Source organism: Orbicella franksi, chromosome 8 (genome assembly GCF_964199315.1).
Source record: "Orbicella franksi chromosome 8, jaOrbFran1.1, whole genome shotgun sequence".
Classification (NCBI taxonomy): Eukaryota; Metazoa; Cnidaria; class Anthozoa; order Scleractinia; family Merulinidae; genus Orbicella; species Orbicella franksi.
Genome location: NC_138152.1, coordinates 3,485,340 through 3,506,818, shown reverse-complemented (window position 1 = coordinate 3,506,818; position 21,479 = coordinate 3,485,340). Strand labels below are relative to the sequence as shown.

General features: G+C 40.0%; 3 protein-coding genes across 3 annotated transcripts; 1 reads left to right on the top strand and 2 right to left on the bottom strand.

The window, feature by feature from the left end:
* The first annotated feature begins 659 nt into the window (after window positions 1–659).
* On the top strand, window positions 660–11,351 carry LOC145494099 (uncharacterized). Its single transcript, XM_081473570.1, has 6 exons — window positions 660–744; window positions 2,621–2,742; window positions 3,346–3,532; window positions 3,992–4,120; window positions 4,271–4,504; window positions 11,035–11,351. Exons 1-6 carry the CDS (start codon window positions 660–662, stop codon window positions 11,349–11,351), a joined length of 1,074 nt encoding a protein of 357 aa, XP_081329696.1.
* LOC145496057 (P2X purinoceptor 7-like) lies at window positions 7,436–9,995 on the bottom strand. The gene is made up of 3 exons (XM_081475673.1): window positions 9,430–9,995; window positions 9,145–9,289; window positions 7,436–8,651 (listed from the first exon to the last, which is right to left on the bottom strand). The coding sequence occupies exons 1-3, from the start codon at window positions 9,635–9,637 to the stop codon at window positions 8,441–8,443; spliced, it is 564 nt and encodes a 187-aa protein (XP_081331799.1). The 5' UTR covers window positions 9,638–9,995; the 3' UTR covers window positions 7,436–8,440.
* Window positions 11,352–15,503: 4,152 nt separating the features above from the next.
* LOC145496062 (dnaJ homolog subfamily C member 27-like) lies at window positions 15,504–19,466 on the bottom strand. Its single transcript, XM_081475680.1, has 4 exons — window positions 18,438–19,466; window positions 17,161–17,280; window positions 16,520–16,686; window positions 15,504–15,636 (listed from the first exon to the last, which is right to left on the bottom strand). Exons 1-4 carry the CDS (start codon window positions 18,558–18,560, stop codon window positions 15,504–15,506), a joined length of 543 nt encoding a protein of 180 aa, XP_081331806.1. The 5' UTR covers window positions 18,561–19,466.
* Window positions 19,467–21,479: the final 2,013 nt, after the last annotated feature.

Below are 21,479 nucleotides of genomic sequence, written 5' to 3'. Positions count from 1 at the left end.
ACAATCCGGTTATGTCCATTCCACGAATTGCACTTTTGAATGCCTCAAGGCTCTGTTTTTGACGTAGCGTTTTATTCGTTTTGCTCCATAAATAGGGTCCCAGATATCGGATACTATGTTTACCGTATTTTGTCGTGCTAACTCTAGGGATAGAGAAATCTTTATTACGTAAATTGTATTTACTATTTGAAGTAGGGATAATGTCACTCATGGTCTTGGGTACTAAAGTATGCTTTACTTTATACATTAAAATTAAAATGTCTTGTAGTCTTCGATTTTCTAAACTCGGTAATTTTGCCCATCGGAGAAGCTGTTCGTACTTTGCTGTTTTATTACTGAATACAGCACGTATTTCCGGCTGTCACTTGGTTCCGCCGAAAAATAACGTCTGCGAACCCGAGCCAGAAAATGATTTCTGTGACGTATGAATTCTAAGCCAATCACAGTTTAGCTCAAACAACCCCAGAACTACTGCGCGAGGTTTTCGCTGCGAGGAGCACTCGAGTTTCATTCTATCATGGAATCTGATTGGCCAAAGAGAAACAAAAGTCATTACGTCACAGAAATCGTTTCCTAGCTCGGGTTCGCAGACGTTATTTTCGGCGGAGACAAGCGACAGCCGGAAATACTTCTGCGTTCGCAGGCTATCCTGTGTTATGATGGACAATAAAGATGCATGGAACTATTACCATGATAAGGCGCGCGAACAAGTAGACCTTGCTATTGTGATGAAGACTGTGGAAAGTATTTGCAGCACATTGGGTTTTAAGCTTGGCCAGGTTATCTGAATGAGCTGCCCAAGTTTCCTTGGACCACGATTTAGTTTTTAAGATAGATGCAATTGATGGTAAAAAGTGGCCCAGGTTTGTTGCTATGCAACAGAACTGTGCAACCCAAATTTATGACTTAAACACATGAAAGGTACAGTGGAGAGTTACCTTAAAATATAGCACAGCCATTCAAAACAGTACGGTTCCAAGCCTGAAAAATCGCACTTAGTTCTGTAAGCCTCTTTAAGTGAAATCGTAACCCAGTTTTGAAATAAATGATATAACCTACCTCTGTAGCTCGTTTTGCCCCGGCGCCAGTTTGTAGTTGCTATTGCGCAGACAACCGTATACCATGAAGATAAAAGCAAGTAACTCTCTTAGGAAACATGAATAATATGATTTAGAAGACAAAATGAAATGAAATGCCTTCCTTTCTTCTGTGGTTGAGGCTTAGACTTCTCGTTGTCTTTGCCGAAGGAATTTAAAGGTGCGTCCTATGTAACACTGCGATGGACTTCTTTTGAGTTTTGAAACTCCCTCGAGTGCACGATGCCCAGTGGATAGTTTTCTCTTTTAAATACCGTTCAATGGCACTCTGCATGATTTTAAGGGATTCCAGTTCGTTATCATCTCCGTTTCTTTTTGTGACCTCGGCGTAGAACTCCATACTCATGACCTTATCAAGTTCTTGCGGCACCATTTGTTTCAGGATATTTTCAAGATGGCGGGACTGGCACCAGCTCCGAAGACGTTCATTCATTCACTGCATTGTGGAGCGTGGCGTATTTTGACTATGTGTATTCACGGCGACAGAGTGGAGCTCTTGTATTGCTTCGTTTGAAACTACCGGAAACCTGGAAAAAACTACCTTCTTCAGATTGCTCTAAATTTGCTGTTGTGTGGTTTTTGTTTGTTTATGTTTTGCTGGACTCCGTATTACAAGGATCTTGAGAAGATGAAGAAAAATCGCCAAAATATTAGTCAAAATGGACACTGAAAGTTGGAAACTTCCCTTATAGCAAGTCTTCAGCCTGAAGGAGCTCATAATAATCATTCAGAAACTGTAATTTATTAAATTAAATTTTGCCAGTTGTTTTGAAAAGCAACAACAGCAACAAAGTTTTGGCAATAATAGTTGCAAAATTCGCCACACAATGGCTTTTTGTCTTTCATTTTCCTAAAATTCTATTGGTTACTTTAAACTAACCTTGAAACCTGATTAGTTGTTTTGTTTAACTGTCCCATTCTCATTGGCTAAGAAAAAGATGGGATTTAGAGCAAAAAATAGTGCGATTCGTGAACAAATCGCACCGCTGAGAGTCAATCAGATTGCAAGGATAACCAGTGATTTCAAACCCGATTTAATACAGCAAATAATGTCAACCGTAATCGGCATTGTAAATACGATACCGTAATAATTATTCACAAAACGAGATCAATAAAGGTTTAATCGCTCAATTAAACGTTGATCAACGAAGCATGAATATTGGGTTTTTTTTTTCCTACATTGGAACACCTAAAGGACCTGGGCAGGTTATCATCAACACACAGCTTGCTACAATCCTCGACAAAAGTCCTTGGCACACCTGGATCAGATAGCACGACAATGCGTTGACAGGGTATTTTGGGGACAACACCTAATGACATCATTAGAATAGGGAACGCCCTTTCCCCCCGACAATGTTGTAAGCGGGCAATGACGACTTCATCACGATAAACAACATTGAATTGGGGGGAACGGGGCGAACTGATAAATTGCCCTGACAGATACTGCAAACGTGGGAAGGTGTGCCGAGACTTTTGTCGGAGATTGTAGCTAATATTCTTTCTTTTCTTATTGTTCTGTACAGTTGTTGATACAGTTCGAAATTGTATAGCAGAATGTTTTCCCTTAATTGCAACACCCAAACTGGGCGAGTTTTTGATCAGCACACATCCAGCTGGCGAATATTCTTTGTTTTCTTATTGTTCTGTACGTTGTTAGTTTAGTTCATACTTAAGTAAACCGTCGGACAAATCAAAAGATAAAGTCCCCGTCGAAACTACACCAAACTTTTCTTGTTGGGCGTCGTTAAACATAGTCGGTACTGTAAAACTAACCTCAACATCGTTAGCTACTTCCAAAAAGCGATCTTTGGATCCATTGCTTGGTTCCTGGGAGTAAAAAATCCTTTACCCCGAGAGATTGACTTCAGATAAAATAAGCATTGTATCAATTCGTTTGTAATGATAAGATGTTCACCGAGTCGGGAATTAACCTATTGCACTTGTTACGTAGCTGAATATTTCAACAACATTGCGCCCTCTCGTTTGGCACGAATTGACTAGCAATGGAACTGTTTCCCACCAAACTTCTCTGAACATGCAAACGGTGCAAAATGTACGACGTCAAAGGATAATAATGCACCATTATACCTTTGAATATTCATTGATCAACGATTAATGTTCCCACATTTGATCTACTAATTGTCTTTGCTGTAGTATTCCAAAATAATTCAGGACTGGTCCCTCCGGAAACCAGTTTTTTAGTTGTATATTTTTTTCCTCGTAAAATCTCAAGTTGGGATTATCGTAGAAAAAAAGTTACAGTACACCTCTGAAGTGGTCAATATCAGGAGTTGTCAACTCTTTTTCAGACATTGACGAGTGCGTTCAAGGTGCCCACAACTGCAGCAAAGATGGCGCTTTGTGTAATAATACTGAGGGATCGTTTAATTGCACTTGTAAACCTGGATTTACCGGAGATGGATACAGCTGCACAGGTAAGGATACTTGTTTGGTAGAAAAAGGTGTTAAGAAAAGAAGTTGCTGGATACAGCAAATCGAGATTGTACCTCACGGAAAATGGGTGTCATGAAGAATTGGGGTCTATTGAAAAGGGATGAAGAGGGTATGTTTAACAGGCTTCGAAGGTTTCTGCATGGATGTTGCCAAAAAAAAAAAAAAAGCAAGGACGATAAGAGAATTTCTTAGGGTTGATTGTAATAGTCAGCCATGATTTGGATGAGGTTTAGCCAGCAGAAATGATGTTTTGCGGGATAAAGAGTTCATTGCTCCTCCCACCCCCTTCACAAAACCAAAAAATCTAGAAACCAAAATCCTGTTGGTACGGAAACTGAAATTTCAGAGGCTGCTGTACAGCTAATGATGAGGTGTAGGATATGGTTAGATAATGCATACCGGTTAATGACGTCACTGAACAAGAATTTTTTTTAAAATAGATATTGACGAGTGTTCTCAGGGCTCCATCAAAAACTGCAGTGAACATGCTCATTGTAACAATACCGCTGGATCATACAAATGTGCGTGCAGGGATGGATATTTTGGAGATGGTCACAACTGCACGCTCGGTAAATATTGTTTTAGCACGTTGTTCTAAGTAATACGATAGCTGAACTGCAAAGTGCTAGAGTCGACACGCAATCTAGGTCTTTGTCATCTTGTACTCATAAAGCTATCATTAATGATCCTAATGTTATTATACACCAACTCTTTTTCAGCTTTTATCATCAATTCAGCGATATTATCAAACAATCAACAGTACCTCCACCACTTGCACCTTTTCCTTGCACCGGAAGTCGGAAACATTTCCCAGTGGTTATTGTGTTACCGTCAGTCTTCACATGGTGAATCGGACTATACATTTCACAAAAATTGCGATGGAAAAGAAAACACTGTTACCATTGTAAAAGAAAAGGAGTTTGTATTTGGAGGATACACTGATCTCCCGTGGGGTAATTGTAGCTACTATATATTTACATAGGTTTATGTTGTAGGCACATCGTATCTGCCTCTGATCTAGCTGTTTGGCCGATCTGTCTGTCTGTCTGACTGTCTGTCTGTCTGCCTGTATGTTTGTCGTTTCCGTGCTTAACCAAAGTACAGTCCATCATTTATTTGTTCCCTGACCAGGGGCCTTTACGCCCATTTTCGTCCATCGCGAAAACGTCTACGCAACGAGTGTGGCAGCATTATCCGCTGAAGGAGTGGGTATCATGTCTGAAAATAACTTGCAGGGAATTAACTCGAGAATAAGTGTTATAACGGGGGATAGGCTCTCTTACCCCTTCATCTTCTCTTGCTAATACATCTGACCCATGCTTTCCGTGATTTACCAGATAATTTCCAAAAATGTCCAGCCAGGAAAGCTAGAAAGATAATCTTCTAATTTATCTCCTCGCAATGGAAATTTTATCTCAAACTCTGAAAAGTATGTCTGAAATAGTCAATTAAACTCGGATTTCCGATCTATTTTAGTTTTTTTCCGGATTTCCCGGAATCTTAGGTTAAGGTCTGTTATGTTTTCGAATGAGAAATGCAACTACAACAACACACAAGATGGCGGAACTCAAAACTGTATTCTCACGTGTACAAGACTGCGGGCTCACATCCGGGCAATATATAATAGTATGACGTAATGAACCATAACAAGGTCATTCCCCAGTATTGCATTGCGCATCCTTACTGCGCATAATTTATGGCGTCATTAGCGCGCGTTCGTGCACGCCCACATTGAAAACATGGCGGATTTGGCTTGATATTGAGTTCTGTCAGTTTAAAAATGGCTATAGCTCACTAACGAGCTCGAGCACCCCAATTTTTTTCCCAGTCATTTTAATCAACTTATCATTGGCTTTGCATGAGAAAAGCCTGATCGGATTTAATAAGGAAAATAGCAGCTGCACTGTGGTCTTTTCTGTTTTTCAGTCTGATAGCCGTGGTAAGCAATTTGGCTCCAATATTTTAACAAGTATTCAGCTCTCTGTCAAAATCAAACTTAAAGGAGAACGGAAGGTGAAAAACGAAGTTATCGTTGCATATTTACAACAGAGCAAATCGTTTTTTTTGAGTAAAAATTGCAGTATTTGTCCGTATTTGTCCTTTCTTAACACGTTTTGACTGGAAAATTGCTCACGACATTCATACTATGTAGGTCCGCCATTTTGACCGCCATGTTGAAGGCTGGACTGCGTGGCATGACGTCATTGCGCTCACTTGCGTTCGCGCCAAATTTAATTTTTTTGCTCGGATGGAAAATGGTTCACTGCATTGTCGTAGGCTGTTCCAATAGATCACCTAGAGATTTTAAAAAAGGAATAAGCTTTCATCGCCTTCCTTTAAAAGATAAAGGCCTTTTAAGCAAATGGCTTGCTCAGATAAAGAGAGAAAATTTGCCCCAAATGAAGCACTGCCACGTCTGTTCCGAACACTTTGAGCCCACGTGTTTTGCAAGTGAGTACCGACTAGGTATTTTGCCAGACAATTTAAGCAGACGTCGCTTAAAAGAGGATGCCGTTCCAACTTTGTTTCAACACACAAAAAAGTTAAGCCTAAGGCCGTCCAGCGAGCGCCGAAGAAATAGAGCTCTACACGAAGAGCTAAGTCATGTATTCGCGGTATAAAACTGACTCTACTGATATGACCTGATATGACCTTTTGGCCGCCGTGTTACTTTTCTGGCAAGCAAGCTTTAAACAAACTATCTTTCGTTCACAAAATTGTATTTGCTATTTTAGGCCCTCAATCAAATGCTGGATGCTTGTGATAGTAATTCGCAAGAGTCGGACCAATCCAGAGCGAAAGTCGCGCAGCCTTTTCAAGATGCAAATGTCACGACTTCTGCGGTTCCTGATTACAATGTCAGTCAGACTTTCGGTGACAAAGAAAAACCACAAAGGAAGAGGAGAAAACTACCTATTTCAAAGATACTTTTGGTGGATGCCTCTACTGACACTGAAATAAGAATGGTCGACCAAGCTTGTCAAACAGATTTACCTTTTGTTGTGCATTCACCTCATAAATTTAAATCCATTCCCTTAGCACACGTTCGTTACACTGTAGCGAATGACCACAGCTATGCCGCTCTCTTAAGTGATTCCCCTGTTGTGCCCGCTGAGCAAGTCCCTAGGGTTTCTGGCGAAGATTTTCCAGAATGCAACAGGACGTTGGATTTCTCCGAAATTGACACATCGGATTTTCCTCAAATTGACTGCCAAGAAGAGGAAATTGAAGATGAGTGGATTCCATCCGATGTGTCAGATCATGAAGAATCGGACATGTCGGACCTAAGTGATTATGAAGTTAGCGAATTTAGTGAAAGTTTTGACTCCGAAGACGAGGATTTCGACATAAAAACTGAAATTCCTGACGATGACGAGGAAAAGGAGTCCACGAACTGGCTTAATGAAGATTGCGGTGATCTTCAACAAGAGCGAAAGTTCTTGGTATTTGAAAGCTAATTAAAAGAGCTTTTTTCTCGTCACGTGCACTGTCCAAACTGTGGACGGAACTTGGAAAAAGCATCATTAAAAACCAAGGGGTCTCTTGCCACTATTGAATGCCTTGGTTGTTGTGATCAACCATTACGATGGCAAGCACAGCCGTTTGTAAGTTCAATGGCCGCTGGAAATTTGCTGTTCAGCGCTGGAATTCTATTTACCGGCAACGATTACAGCAATATTGCTAATTTTACAAAGGCAACCAACGTCCAATTTTTTAGCCAGAGAAATTTTAGCTCTACTCAGAAAAAGTACCTCTTCCCTATCGTTAAAAAAAAATTTGCTGAACATCAAGTGGAAATTCTTAACGAAATGAGAAACACCGAGGTTGTAGCAGGAGGTGATGGTCGCTGTAACAGCCCAGGTCACTCAGCTTAATACGGCACGTACAGCATTGTGAACACAGCTTCATCTAAAGTTCTTGACTTCTCTCTGGTCCAGGTAACAGAGGTCAAAAATTCAAATGCGATGGAGCTGGAGGGCCTAAAACGTTGCCTAGATCACCTACAACGGGAACAAGTGGCTATTGCAAAGCTTTCTACAGATAGGCACGTGCAAGTCAGAGCGCACATGAAAAAAGCGAGGCCGCACATCAAACAAAACTTCGATGTTTGGCATTTAGCAAAGTCTGTTCAGAAGAAGCTATCCAAAAAGGCTCAGTCAAAGCCATGTGCGGCATTGAAACCCTGGATACACTCCATCATAACTCACCTCTGGTGGTGTGCAAAAACGTCGCAGGGCAATGCTACCGACCGTGTGGAACGATGAAAATCCATCGTTTACCACACGGCTAGTATCCACCATTGGGACGGATGTCAGCATTTCCACCAGTGTGCACACCCACCCATCCCAAGAGAAACAGAGAGAAGGAAAGACTGGTTAAAGGTTGGAAGCCCTGCTCATGACGCCCTGAAGGAGTTAGCCTTGAACAAGTCACTTCTAAAGGACATCGGCATGCTAGCCGAGTTTATCCACACTGGCATTTTAGAAATGTACCATGGCCTCATGGCAAAGAAGTACTGCCAAAAAGTGCAGCACTACTCATATGATGGCATAAGGGCTCGCACCCAGTTAGCTGTTCTTGACCACAACCACAATGCAGGAAGGAGCCAAGGCCAAACCAAGGAGGGTGCAAAGAAACACAAATTTGTCTCCCCCAAGGGAAGTGTTGGGTGGATTGCAAAGCCGCAATATGAGGAAAAATCGTACGCATTTTTAAATGATTTGATGGTTTCTCTCCTTGCATTCAAGAAAGGTGACATTGAAGTTCCCCTGCTACCTCCCAAACCCGCCGCCGCGAACATCGCTCCAACCCCCAGGCCACCCAAGAACGACTTGCTAGAGAAGCACAGATCTGGTTTTAATACAGGAAACTAACTGAATGATTTATATTTAATTTCTAACAACCTCCTGTATCCAGGATAATTCCACTTCTAAGTAACTTTCATCAGGTGTGCGAAAGCCTGTGTAATTCCCATCTGCGTTTGGATACACGGCTCGTATTGCTTTCGCTACACAAGCAGGGATTACTTTTCTCACGTATCTCCCCAGTCTGTCATGTACACACCAAGTAAACTGGCGGTAAGCTGCGTAACGATAATTGCTGCAAAAAGAAAACATACGAATGAAACGTGTATTGCAAAATCTTTTCAAATTTGCTCAAGTTATGATGGAAAGGAAGGCTGAAAGGTCATTGCAATTGCCGTGACAATTTGCTATCACCCGCTGATCGGGGTGTAGCTACACAGAACTGTCAGTCGCTTCTGTTTATTAATTTCATTTCGTAGAACCTACAGGAAATTTAGGCAATGGCCGTGTGTGTAAAATGTAGTCGACTGAGTTCAATGAACGAATAATTCTACAGTTACTAAAAGATCCGTGTAGTTTAGCTACTTATATCTTTCAAAATTGTGTTGCAATGTTGATAGGGCTAATCAGGTATCTCAAACTGAATTTTGTATTATAATGACAATTAAACGTTTTAACATCCTTACAGAATTTGTGACATACAGAGTTGCCTGTGGCTAATTGATCTAATCTACATTATCCCAGGAAAAGAGCAAAACCATTAACAATGTTGTAGATGTGGTACGTACACATTAGCAAGTTCCCGTGGCGCTCGTATGCCACGTGCCTGACTCAAACCAACAATGGCCGTCTCCAACACTTCTCTTCGCAAACATGCAGTTTCGAAATCAGGATGACGACTTATACAGCGAATAGGGGGATCGTCCTCTAAATCTAAGTCATAAAAAAAAGCAGCAATGGCAAATGGAAAACAAATGGCTGGGTTTTCATAAGCGAAAATACAAGGACTAAATCAAAACAGTGAATGAATCGTTTCATAAAATTAATTATCCTTCTAATCAACAATATTTCACCTGATATTTTTGTCATGGCTTCGTCAATCTCTTGGCAGCAAACACACTCTCTCTCCTGCTGATTTTCCCAGTTTTCACAATGCTCGCAATTACACCAAGAGGTATTTCCCCTCCTTGCAAGCTCGTTCTGGCCGTCAGCTGTATTTTCTCCATCGAAATCCGAGAAATTTCGCATGGGTTCCAAGGAATAGGGTTCAAACTCAGCCATATTTTGTAACTGTATTATCAAGTGTTCTGTTGTCCCAAACTAGACACAATATAGCTGCGAAAATCTGCGACTAATCACGACTAATGAAGGGCGAGAACACCAAAACAAAGCACGCGGAGGCGAGCACGCAAAGCAGGAAAGAAAGCATGAGCGCTTTGACGTCATGAGATGGCGGACGGTAATCCTTATTTGGAAGTAACTGGAAGAGAATGCTAACAAAATGGTGGATGTTCAATTCTGGCGAATTCTCTTAGTTTTCTATTTGATTTGCACGGAAATACGAACTTTTTTCAATCGATTCTTTTTAATTTATGTTCTTTCTACAATTTCAGATCATTTCAGATCATTCTCCTTTAAAAAGTTTATTTGTGTCCGACACAAGTATTGGCTGTAGTTTGAGGCGTGTTTTCATGAGTCTGGTCTCACAAAGAGTTTACAATAACTTGGAATGCGTTCTTGTAATAAGCGTTATATAATGCTAAAATGGGACATTTTCAATGCCTCACTGCTCCTTAACGAGCATTTTTTATAATTAAAGTTCTCATATGATAAATATTCATTGGACAAAGTTTGAACAAAAATCTATGTGCAGTATTATTTCAGGGGAATTACCTTCAATGGATTGTATTCTTTCCTAAAATTTATCTGGGATCAATTTGATATGCCATGTATCAATGGCCATGAATGGTGATATTTTAGACGTGCGGTAAATTCTTATGTCAAAACTATAAAACTGTGAACGGCTAAGATCAGCAGACCCCAAAACACCCAGTATGAATACAGTTAATTCTTAAATACAAGCTGCCAAACTTGGCAACTTTATCTCAAAATTAAATGAAGTTACATGTCGGGTAAAAGAGAACTTGCATGGTAACCATATTTTGGCAAATACGATGTATCTTCTCATGTGTGTTTTTCTGACCCTTTGGAAAAACCAGGAAATCCAACATTGTGGATCCAAGATGGAATTTGCTGGATGACATGAAGTAATGACCACGTGATATGAGGTCATCATACCTTATTGCTTACCTCAAAGGATACATTTTCCAAAGGATTAGTAAACCTCTCAGTTTCACCATCACACCACCAATATTCTTGAGTTATGAATGGGCTTTGTGTATGGGACGAAGAGGGGAGTCCCTCACCCATCGATCTTAAAAGATAAGAAAGTCCAGTCTGCTTAAACTGTTTCATCACATTTCCGGATACCGACAAATAAAATAGTACACTAATTCGAACTAATCGTAAAAATCTATCACCTTCACCTTCCCCTGTCCTCCTCGTGCCTCGTGGCACATAGCGTACTCTGATAACGGGTAAGATTTTCTCTGGCTGTGGTAAAAACTTGGCGATTTTGATGAGCTTGACGTGATTGTTGACTGTTTCCCATCTTTCAGAGTCTACTGATAATAAGGAGTATGGTTCCACTTCCAAGGCGTTCATATTTTCTCTGCATAATAACGAAAAACTTGCACCCTTCAAGAGCATGGTGAGAAACCCAGAGAATGCTACCCGTAGATATAAATGGTACGGACCAACATTTGGAACTCAAGACCTGCTCATAGACAAAGACGGATTTTCGGGCCACAGCCATACAATTACAAACTTTGGCATCGATTACTTTCTTCCAAAGAATGTTACCAACCGCACGACCATCTTGGCTGGAGTTTATCCATTCCATCCTGACGAAGTTGAGGTGTTTTATTTAAACTGATAAAGTGAGAGTCGACAACCGAGTGCATCAATCCCACTAGAATGTAGCGCTCATGGATAAACAACTTGCACTCATTTAAATTGTTTTTGTGAGTTAGCACTCCAAGAACGCTTTACAATCATTTTCATGGGTAGTTCATACTTTTATGGTTTCTATATTGACAAATCGAATACGTAAGCACTTCGTTAACGTCCCAAGTAGTTTCGATATAAACGAAAGTAATTGTTATTAATAGTAATAGAGCGGTTTTCAATTGAGTGTTGAAATTAATCATGTTGATACTTCGGCTTTGTTTACTTTTTTTGCTACTGGCCGAGATTGGTCCAGTCCGTCAGATTGGTTAGTGGATCCTTTGGTTTTGATTTTACGACACTCAAATTAATACCGCTTTAATTGTATGTATTTAAAATAAACTGAGGTCTTTACCTGATTATTCACTTTGATACTACACAGTGCTAGCGCGCTTGTGCAGGGGAACGCTTGTACTTGTGTTTATTTTTGAGTTTTTTTTTTTTCTTACCTTTTACTTTTGTAGAGCTATATCTTCTCTGATGATATAGCGCTATCACTCTTTTTCAACATATTACGAGCTTTGCATATGAATGAAGTAATGACGCATGTACTAACTATTTCATTCTAACTTGCTTTTGTCTCTTAATAATAATAATAATAATAATAATAATAATGACAATAATAATAATGACTTTATTATCGTGTCAATTCCATCTAGCAGTGGAGAATCCTAACTAGAACTATCTAAAAATAATATATAGAAAAGTCCTATCAGAGAAATTAAAATTATGAGTTACGAAGATGGCAACCACTACATTCATCTAGGATGTTGCCTAGATCGAGCCTCTGTACGTGGGTCTTAAACTGCTTGAGATTTATCGCCGATCTTTCTTTATTTGTTTATGTGATCCCTTTGTGCTGCGTTTTTATGCGGAGGCTCTTTTGATTCGCCTGAAATGTAAAATGGTCTGTTAATACTTAGACTAAAACAAATGTTGAAAGCGGCCCTTAACGTACTCATAGGGTCCTCGATTGCATTCTTCATTGCTTAATAACCCTGCTGTTAACGTTACATTTTTTTGGAGCTTTGAAAGAAAGTGTTTGTAATGCATTGTGAGATCGATTTTCGGCCAGTTTAAGTTACAGCTTTAGGTGTAGTACTATATATGAAGTGTACTAACTTCCTGGTATATATGGCCTTAATAAACCTCTATGCTTCTTAGTTACTGTGCTATATACGCAAATCTCATTCCCCCTGCCTTTCGGACAGTGGTCTCCCTGGTTATGAGGCTAAGGAAAACTAAAAAGGGCTAGGTGTCAGTCAAACGGTTTTTCTTCTGCTGCAGTGCTGGTTGTTCATACGTTGGTAACACCTTGACGACCGGTTAGGTGACATTTATTTACTCTCATACTACCAGGACAATTTTTCCTTTCTTGCTGGGATCTCATCAAGCGACAAAAAGAAAAAAAAGAGCACCTTTCATGTACCAAATGAGCCTTATTAAAGCGTCTTTCGTTTGAATTTTCCCATCGTCATTCCGGCCCATGGCCAATAATTTTATTAATAGTACTACTTAAGAAAAAGAAAACATGTGCCGTGTTTCGATCGAATTTATATAATTAGTCAAATTAAACTCGCATTTTGATTGGTTCTCACCTATGATCCAGTAGAGGACAAACGCATAGATGACGTCAATACTACAAACTTTTCCCCTCTGATTCTTTTAAATGGCGGAAAGTTTTGAGAATGTAGATAATATTCTACGCGACTGGGCGAAGGAAAATTAATGTAGAAAAATGTCTTGTCGAGGCTGTAAATAGGTGCAATAAGCAGGAAGAATAAAGCAAAGCTCGTTTCTTTATAGAAAAAGACTAGGAAAAAAATACTCGAACAGTCGACTCAGTCGAGCGAGACTGAACAACACACAAAATGGGTCTTGAAATTAGTATTTCGAATCAGGAAAACACGGCCTTGCTTTGAATTTAGCAAAACCAATAAACAAAATGTTTAGGAGATTCATTTATTTAAAAAAAGAAACAAAACATCACGCACAACACATGTTCCAGATTGTTTCAGGGCACAACAGCGAGCAAATTTTAGCTTACTACAGATTAAGGCCGTCGTCTGTATCACAGTTAGAAACTGTCTCCGACACTATCTCAAATGTACTTGAGAATCACCAACCACTGAGGACACAAACTGCCACCGTAAGTAACGCGCCTTTCATCCAAAGCTCGAATGTAGATGTCAACCACAGTGACTTTTCAACTTCTCTTATCTTCAAGGTAACGTCCAGGTTTCTTTTGGCTCAATGGGGTGCTATCTATTACTGTGTGATCTATTACTGAACAGACACACGGAAAAATCGAATCTATTTGTTAAATAGAAACACTAGTGGAAGTTTGGGGGAAAACAGAAATAGCGTGGGAACACGAGTTTCTATTAAACAATTAGATTATGAGCTCGAGATTTCTATCTTGTGACAGTTGACGAGGGCAGCGCCCTCGTCAACTATCACGTATAGAAATCGAGAGCGAATACCATTTATTCCATTATAAATCTACTAGTCGTTCAAAACGTTGTCTAAATCCTGTTCACAGACACTTCGAAAACGCCAATAAGCGGCCATCATTTTGTTAACAAGGGCATACTTCTACGCTACTCACTATCACAGAATAGATAGTGAGTAGCGAAGCCAATCAGAGCACGGCATTCATGATAGAACGTTAGTGGATTTATACTAAAACTCGATAGAAACACAGAGAACACGTGTTTCTTTCAGAAAATACCGCAGCCAAAGCAGAAAGCAACCTGTTTATCTTGATCATCAAAATGTAAATTCTCTTTGCTCGCACCATCATTACGTAAACAGCTCTTGCTAGTTCTGTGTTTCTATCGAGTTGTTTATTATGTCAAGACCTTGGGATACGTTTCATAATGATAGAGTAGTCACGAGGAAATGTTCAAGATGTCACTTGATGTAAAATCTAACGGGTAATTTGGAATACGAACTCAACGGATTTTAGAAGGTGGAATAAAAAGAGCATTAAAAACACACCTGGTTTATTTTGTACTGCGGGGAACTTTGATGCGACAACCAACAATACCAAGGGGACATTCTCTTTCGTTTCGTCACTGCTCTTGTTAAAAGAAAAATCAATTCCTGATTCGTGTAATGGAGTACATACTGGCCAAATTTGTAACTGGTTAAAGAACATTCCAAAGGGTGTCAAAATTGGTCCAACAGGTCCCGGTCCAATTTGACTTGGGAGTTTGTCAACTATTATCTCTTTTTAGGGGCTTTTAAGCAATTATTTTCAACTGTCTAAATTTCTTTTGCATTGTATTTTGCTCCCGAACTGTCCGAATTTTCCGTTTAATGGTTCACATGTCGCAAAAAATCAACAATTCTCTGATTTTCTGGAAACTTTCCCGGAATCTTCAGTACCACTTACTCTCTATTTCAAAAGTCACGGTCGAATGGAAAACGCCCAAAGTCTTATAAAACCGACACTAAACAGCATTGATGGTGCCAACTACAGGACCTTGCACGAGAGGAAATAGTTGAGACTAAAATTAATATAAATTAAAAACAATACTCTTTTGATTATTTACAAGTTAAAGACAAAGTTACGGTTTTTTCCTCGAGTAAAACAAGACAAAGTAAAGATACGGATGGAGACTGATTTTTTTCAGGAGTCTTTATAACATTCCAATGATTTTTATCGTGTAAAGTTCAGATTTTTTCTAAAAGAGCTCACTGTCATTCAATTAACTCGTTGGAAAAACTACTATATGACAGTGAAAGATCAATACTGACCAAATGCTTTAATTGAACTTGCACTCAAGCGTTCGTCCCACCAATCGCCCAAAAGGGATCCTGCATGCATCTGACCAGTAGTGACTGATGGCACTAGTAACGAAATTTTGTGAAAAAAGTAGAAAAAAAGTGACCGCAAGGTGCCCGAAGTCAGTATACATTGTACAAGGAGGAAACAAACATCAGTGATGACAACATTCTCTGTAATAACATCATTGACGACAATTTTCTGCATCGACCTTCTTCGGTGACGTCATTTACAACGTCGCTGTTTCCGGTGATGACCACATCAATGACGACACTGTTGTCGTTGTTAGCGCTATCTGTGGGATTGTAAGAGTGCCGAACGAGCGTTTACTAAGGCTTTGAACGCCTCCTCTGTACCTAGAGCTAAGCTCTTGTCTGGGTGAATAAGAATGGCCAGCTTTCGATAAGCACGGTTTATGTCATCCCTGAAAAACGTAACGAAGTAATGTCAGTGCCTCTTAACATCTCGTGTGTAAGTCAGTAATTACACTACTTCACAACTCCTAGTAAGAAAGATAGATTGATAGACACCTTCATTTAAAATCCAAACTCTAAAGGTAAAATATTGAGAGTAGTCCCTTCAGGGAGCTTACAAAGCATCTCTGCTATCACTAGGAGCCCTGATACTATTACCTAACATAGAATACACAATAATAGGATATACACAAAAATAAAAACATAAATATAGGAAAGTATATTACAACAAATATCAAAAGCCTGTGACTACCATAGTAACATCTTCAAATTTATGTACAAATACAGTACTATCAGTCATTTCTATGCCCAAAATGGGCAAAATCAATTCCCTATTTGAGAATCTCAGGCCCGATTCAAACGTGAAACTTTAAATGTACCGAACCTACGTATAAGTAAAGTTTGACGTCTAAATCAGTTAGGATTGACACGTTGTACACGAACGTCGTGTTGGCCCACAGATTTCAATTGTCCTATTGTGTAGGTCAAGGTTAGTCAAAACTTAACTCCACTGTTCTTTCTGCTTTCAACTTCTTACCTTACCACAGCCAAATTTGCAATTAGCCAATCACTAACCGTGTCTACTGTCCTGATATCCTGCGATATCAAATTACTGACCTGATTAGTCTATGATAGCATTGTTACTTGGCCAAATTTGGGTACGGTAAATACCTACAGTTATCGTACCTTTTCTTGGTACGTTTCGGCGGAGTATCAGGCTTGTTTGGTGTCACGAATGGTGGTTTGGGTCGATCAAACTCGCCCGCTATGCGGCCGAAGCCTACAAAAAAGGTTGGATTACCTATAAACACTACGGATCGTAACTCATCTTACCTGCTTACCTCGGTTGTCAGACCGAGTCTCTCGTAGTTGTCCTTGGCTGTTTTAAGCCTATGAATGGCCTCTGCCTGTTCTTTGGTGTAACCGAGAGTAGTGGATGCATTAACCTGAACAGGTTTGTCTCCGTTTTCTATCGTTGCCAAAACTGCTTTGAACAAGGTCTGGAAGAAAGTGAATAATTTCCTTACAATGCGCTTACTTGTGGGGTACTACAGAAAAAATTGCGTGTAGATTCAGATATCATTCATCGCATTGATTTACGTGTATGTGATAATTAAGGAATGGTAAACGTGCAGCTTGCAACCATCAAATATTTTACAATAACCGTGAAATTAATTTTCTTTAAAGAGGCTAACCGAGCAAAAAAATAAATAAATAAATAAATAAATAAATAAATAAGTAAGTAAAATAAATCAACAACAAGATTGTGGGCATAGTGAAACAGATACAAAAATAAAGACCCGTTTATTTCCGGTTCTTTAACCCATTGACTAAGGGGCTAAAAGTCCGGTGAAACCGATTATTGGTCCGGGCGAGCTAGCATAGGGTGAACTGGCTTTCAGGAGAAACCACCGCAGTTCGTAACTACTACTTGTGATTTATCTACAGACTCGTGACACAAGATTCACTCTTACTTGGAACATATCATTGATTCCATCGCCTGTCTGTGCTGATGTCTCAAAATAATGAAATCCATGACTGTCTGCCCACAGTTGGCCTTCTGTTTCATCCACAACTCTCTTCCTGCTATCAGTCTGTAAGAAGAGTTAGTGGTTGTGTTACCATATTCAGGAGTTTTTCGTGTCTTGTTTCATTTCGTTCGGCCGGTCAGTAAAATGAGGACTCGGGGCCGGGGTCTGTGGCAGAGTTGAACGAGATTATAGGCTGATTTAGCAAGAGAACGGGAACGTCACTTGACGACGGCGCGCGCAGAACAAACACCCAAATATGGTCAAATTAGAACAGAATCCAGGTTATTCCGCGCGCCCTGCAGTCGTCATCTGACCATATTTGGGTATTTGTACTTCGCGCGCAGTCGCCAAGTGACGTTCCCGTTCTCTTGCTAAATCAGCCTAATGACAGGAGGCGGCGGCAGGCAGGTTCCGCCATCCTGCACATTCTGGTTCATGAGTTTGTTAATTCAAGGAAATATAATAGTAGCTTGTATACAGCTGTTTTGAGATGGGTTGTCGGAATAAAGTGTGATAAAACGTGCACGCGTGACAACCCCTACGTTACAATAGGTACAACTAGATAGCGGATAGCTAGATAATCAAATATAACAATATGGCAAATCCCGTACGTTTTTTCTTTTCCTTCATAATTTTGGAAATAAAGGTTTTTCTCGCTACACTGAATTTTAGAAGTATTTTCCACTGAAAGTCGTGAAACACTGACAGAAAAGCTACAGAAAAATGGTGTTAAGTGGAAAATCTAATATGCTTCACGAGAAACCCCAACCTCGTCCCGAGGTCAGAATCCGGCTGACCCTAACCCTGTTGCGTCGCGTTGCAATTTTGTCAAAAGTCGCATCGCAAAATTTGACAACAAAAAAGAGTTTCATTGTGCCATTTCTGAAATGTAACTAGTTGCAGGTAAAATTAAGGGTGTTTTTACAAGGTCAAACTGTTGCTATAGTAGCACACAGTGTCACCAAAATAATAACCAGGTGATCAGCAATGATTGGGCAGTTTTGATTCCATGGTCGTAGTACAGCTGTATATGATTAAGAGTGGTTATAATGACCCATCAAAATCTACGTCTTGGAAAGTGCTGGAAAGCTGTTTTGAGCCACCCTAACTGGGGATTGTTGCACGGTTAGTGCCCTAGGGTACATGTATGTTATGAGAGTTGAGGTGCCAAAACATTTTTTCAGAAGACTAAATACTGTGTGCAACGACTCCCTTCTCACCTTGTTAGCACAGACAGCAAATGCAACGCTCTCAAAGTCAGCAGGACTTCCAATATCTTTCTTTATCTCCTCCAGCCAGCTATCGAGTGCATCAAAACTCTCTCTGTTTCCAACGTCATACATGTTTTATGTTCAGTGTGCTGTGCAAAACGTTTATGATTCGGGCAACGACACTTGAGAGAAAACATTACAAAATAATGCTGTTGGCGTTATTTCCAAAACTTGTAAAAAAGGTTCCTCATTAGACGCGAGTCCGAAAGTGCCCGTACGCCTATGGCTGAAGGTCATCAAAACAAGGAACAAGCGGCTCAGTAAAATAGCAAGTGTTGGTCGTTTTCTACTGCTGGTGCCCTGGTCCGACCTTTTCCACCCTGATTTGTCATGCCAGAGCGTTGAGTAAGGGTCCAGGAAACTGATCGCCCTCGGATAAATTGCCAGCTAAAAGGTTTTGCTCGACGGCATCGGGCAATGGCTCTTTGTTCAGGCTACTGCGAAATAAGGTCAATCGCAAAGAGAAGCGTTGCCGTAAGATCTACTATGAGAAAAAAGTTTCAAAAAGATCGAAACCTCGTGGTTGGTGGTTGGTGGTGCGACCCTGGCCAGTTTGATTTCATTCCAGAACCTTCATTTACTTTCGCTCTCATATCGATGCTCCTCCATTGGCTGCGAGCTAAGGATGGCACTGGCTCAACTGTGAGAACTGCTCTCCTGGACTATAGAAAGAAAAAAAATAAAAATAAAAAACAGCCAAGAGCAAAGAGTTAGTTACTTGTTTTAGAACATACCACCATCTTATGTCCATCTTATGTCCAGGTTGGGCTACATGGCGTACACTTTGAGAGAGTATCTTCTGCTTAAGTCCCAGGGGTTTCGATCCGAAATGACTTGAGATGGAACGATCACGTGGATGCTGTCACGTTCAAGGTCGCATGCCGCCTGTATCGTTTGCGTTACCTTAAGAGGGCCGGTTTTAATCCAGGCCATTATCTGTTGAATTATTTAATGATATTGTCAACAACACAAACTGCCTAATCTACTACCTCCGCTGGCCGGTTCTCACACCCAGCGTCTGAAAAACAGGAGGATTTTTTTTATATCTCACTATGTCGGACCGATCGCTTTAGAAAGTCTTTTACTGTTAGCCTTTACCTTGTAATTAGTTTGTAAATTAGTCTTGATATAATTCATTTCTAGAATCTTTTATTGTAACTCACTAGTAGCATGTGAAGTGTACACGTAATTCACATGACTGCTAGGTGTGTATTTTCTTTTAATAAACGATTTATCTATCTATTTATCTAAATTATCCCGAATTTACTTTTCCTTTCCAGAGTCCTTGTGAGAGTTTTCCCTGTCAGCACGGTGGAGCCTGCCGAGCGCTTTACGAGACTAACGACTATCAATGTAAGTGCACACCAAAGTACACCGGCAGAAACTGTGAGAACGGTGAGTGAAGTCAATCTTTCTGTGGACGTTTAGAAATATATATAGAGCCATTAGGGACTTTCATACCGGGAAGCCTGGGTATTAGTTTCGCGGTTTGTAGGGACAAAATTTTCGCGGGAAAAATTGTAAATGTGGTGGTCCTTCATGAATTGTCATAATTTTAAAAACTTTTGATCAGAAATTCGTCTTTGGAGGTAGAAAACCCCATGTAACAATGAGGATAAATCGATTATCAAGACATCCAGGACTAGTCCAGAAACTCAAGGCAAAGTCAGCCGGAAAAAGCTTACGTATTTCCCTGTAGTCTTGATTCCTCGGATATTCCACCGGCCACAGCCAAGTGGAGGGCAGCCAACGACGATTTGCCCAAGATCAACAATAAAATGTTTACTCAGTATGTTTCTATGAAACGGGAAGGTAGTGCTGGTCAGCAGAAGAAAGCGTTACAAATGTTTACAAGTAGAAAAATTGTTAATGTCAAAACTCTTGTCAACGAGCGATTAGTTTACGTGAAGGCTATGATAAAAAAGTCTTACGGGTCCATGCAACGCCCCACAGTTATTATCTTTGAAAATGGAATACCAACCAAAGCTCATTGTAGTTGTCCAGTAGGACTAAGTGGAATCTGTTGCCAGGTATTAGCATTGCTTCTCTTCTTGAAAAACTATCATGAAACTGGAGAGAACATACAAGCCTTAACATATACAGAACAACTCCAGAAATGGCATAGGTCCTCACACAAGAGTTCTATACCAATGGTACCACTGAGGGGGTGAAAAGTTAAATCTGCTGTAAGAGTTGAAAACAAAGAAGGTACCATTCAAGTAGCTGATCCCCAAAATAGCACGATGAAACGTGATGTTAAAAAATGAGAGATGAAATGAAAAGTGGAATCATTAAAATTGAGGACAGCTTTAAACCGTTTGAACATCATGTGTACACAGTACTGGTTGAATCCTCTGAACACCCCCTGACTTTTTAGTGATACAGTTATCTGATATAGAACCTGGGTAGACATCACTGAAAAAAAAAAACCATCCCATGTGATGCAATTCCAATGAGGGCTTTGCTGTTATGGTGTTCTTGTAGTTAGAAAAAATGAGAGAATTTAAATCAAGATTTGATATATACTGAAATTTGAATTCAGTACAATCGAGGATCATGTCTGTGAGGCCAAGGCCAGTCTTAACGAAAATATCTGGCACCTTCTTTAGTAAAAACCCAGCTTCAGGCTTAAGGTTAATACAAGTGAAGATAGTCTCAAGGAAAACTGTCCAACTAACAAATATGCACTGAATTATGTTCTCTCCTACTTTAAGCATAAATGCCATCACACCCTGATGGAGAGAATATCTACAGATTGTAAGCACTGCAAAGAGTTCTCTTGGTTTATCTAGAGATCTCTTCCCAGTACCTTTACAATCAGTATAGATGACATGGACATCACTGTAAGGCTGCACACAAGTCCAGAGAATGAATGAATGAATACCTTTATTTAAGTGTCAAACTAAAATAGCAGTAAATAACCATTAAATGGGGACACTATGAATAAATTAAAATTAATAAAACTATTTACAATTGATAAAACGAGTATGA

What these genes read in the sequence shown, in the direction of transcription:
- LOC145494099 (XM_081473570.1), top strand. Translation starts at nt 660, where the DNA reads ATGGACAATAAAGATGCATGGAACTATTACCATGATAAGGCGCGCGAA. An exon ending in CTTTGTTTTCTTATTGTTCT is followed by an intron (nt 2,743 to 3,345) that starts GTACGTTGTTAG and finishes GGATTATCGTAG; the next exon opens with AAAAAAAGTTACAGTACACC. An exon ending in AGATGGATACAGCTGCACAG is followed by an intron (nt 3,533 to 3,991) that starts GTAAGGATACTT and finishes TTTTTAAAATAG; the next exon opens with ATATTGACGAGTGTTCTCAG.
- LOC145496057 (XM_081475673.1), bottom strand. Translation starts at nt 9,637, where the DNA reads ATGGCTGAGTTTGAACCCTATTCCTTGGAACCCATGCGAAATTTCTCG. An exon ending in AGCCATGACAAAAATATCAG is followed by an intron (nt 9,290 to 9,429) that starts GTGAAATATTGT and finishes TTTATGACTTAG; the next exon opens with ATTTAGAGGACGATCCCCCT. An exon ending in CCACGGGAACTTGCTAATGT is followed by an intron (nt 8,652 to 9,144) that starts GTACGTACCACA and finishes TTCTTTTTGCAG; the next exon opens with CAATTATCGTTACGCAGCTT.
- LOC145496062 (XM_081475680.1), bottom strand. Translation starts at nt 18,560, where the DNA reads ATGTATGACGTTGGAAACAGAGAGAGTTTTGATGCACTCGATAGCTGG. An exon ending in TTGCTGTCTGTGCTAACAAG is followed by an intron (nt 17,281 to 18,437) that starts GTGAGAAGGGAG and finishes CTCTTCTTACAG; the next exon opens with ACTGATAGCAGGAAGAGAGT. An exon ending in CTGACAACCGAGGTAAGCAG is followed by an intron (nt 15,637 to 16,519) that starts GTAAGATGAGTT and finishes TACGTTTTTCAG; the next exon opens with GGATGACATAAACCGTGCTT.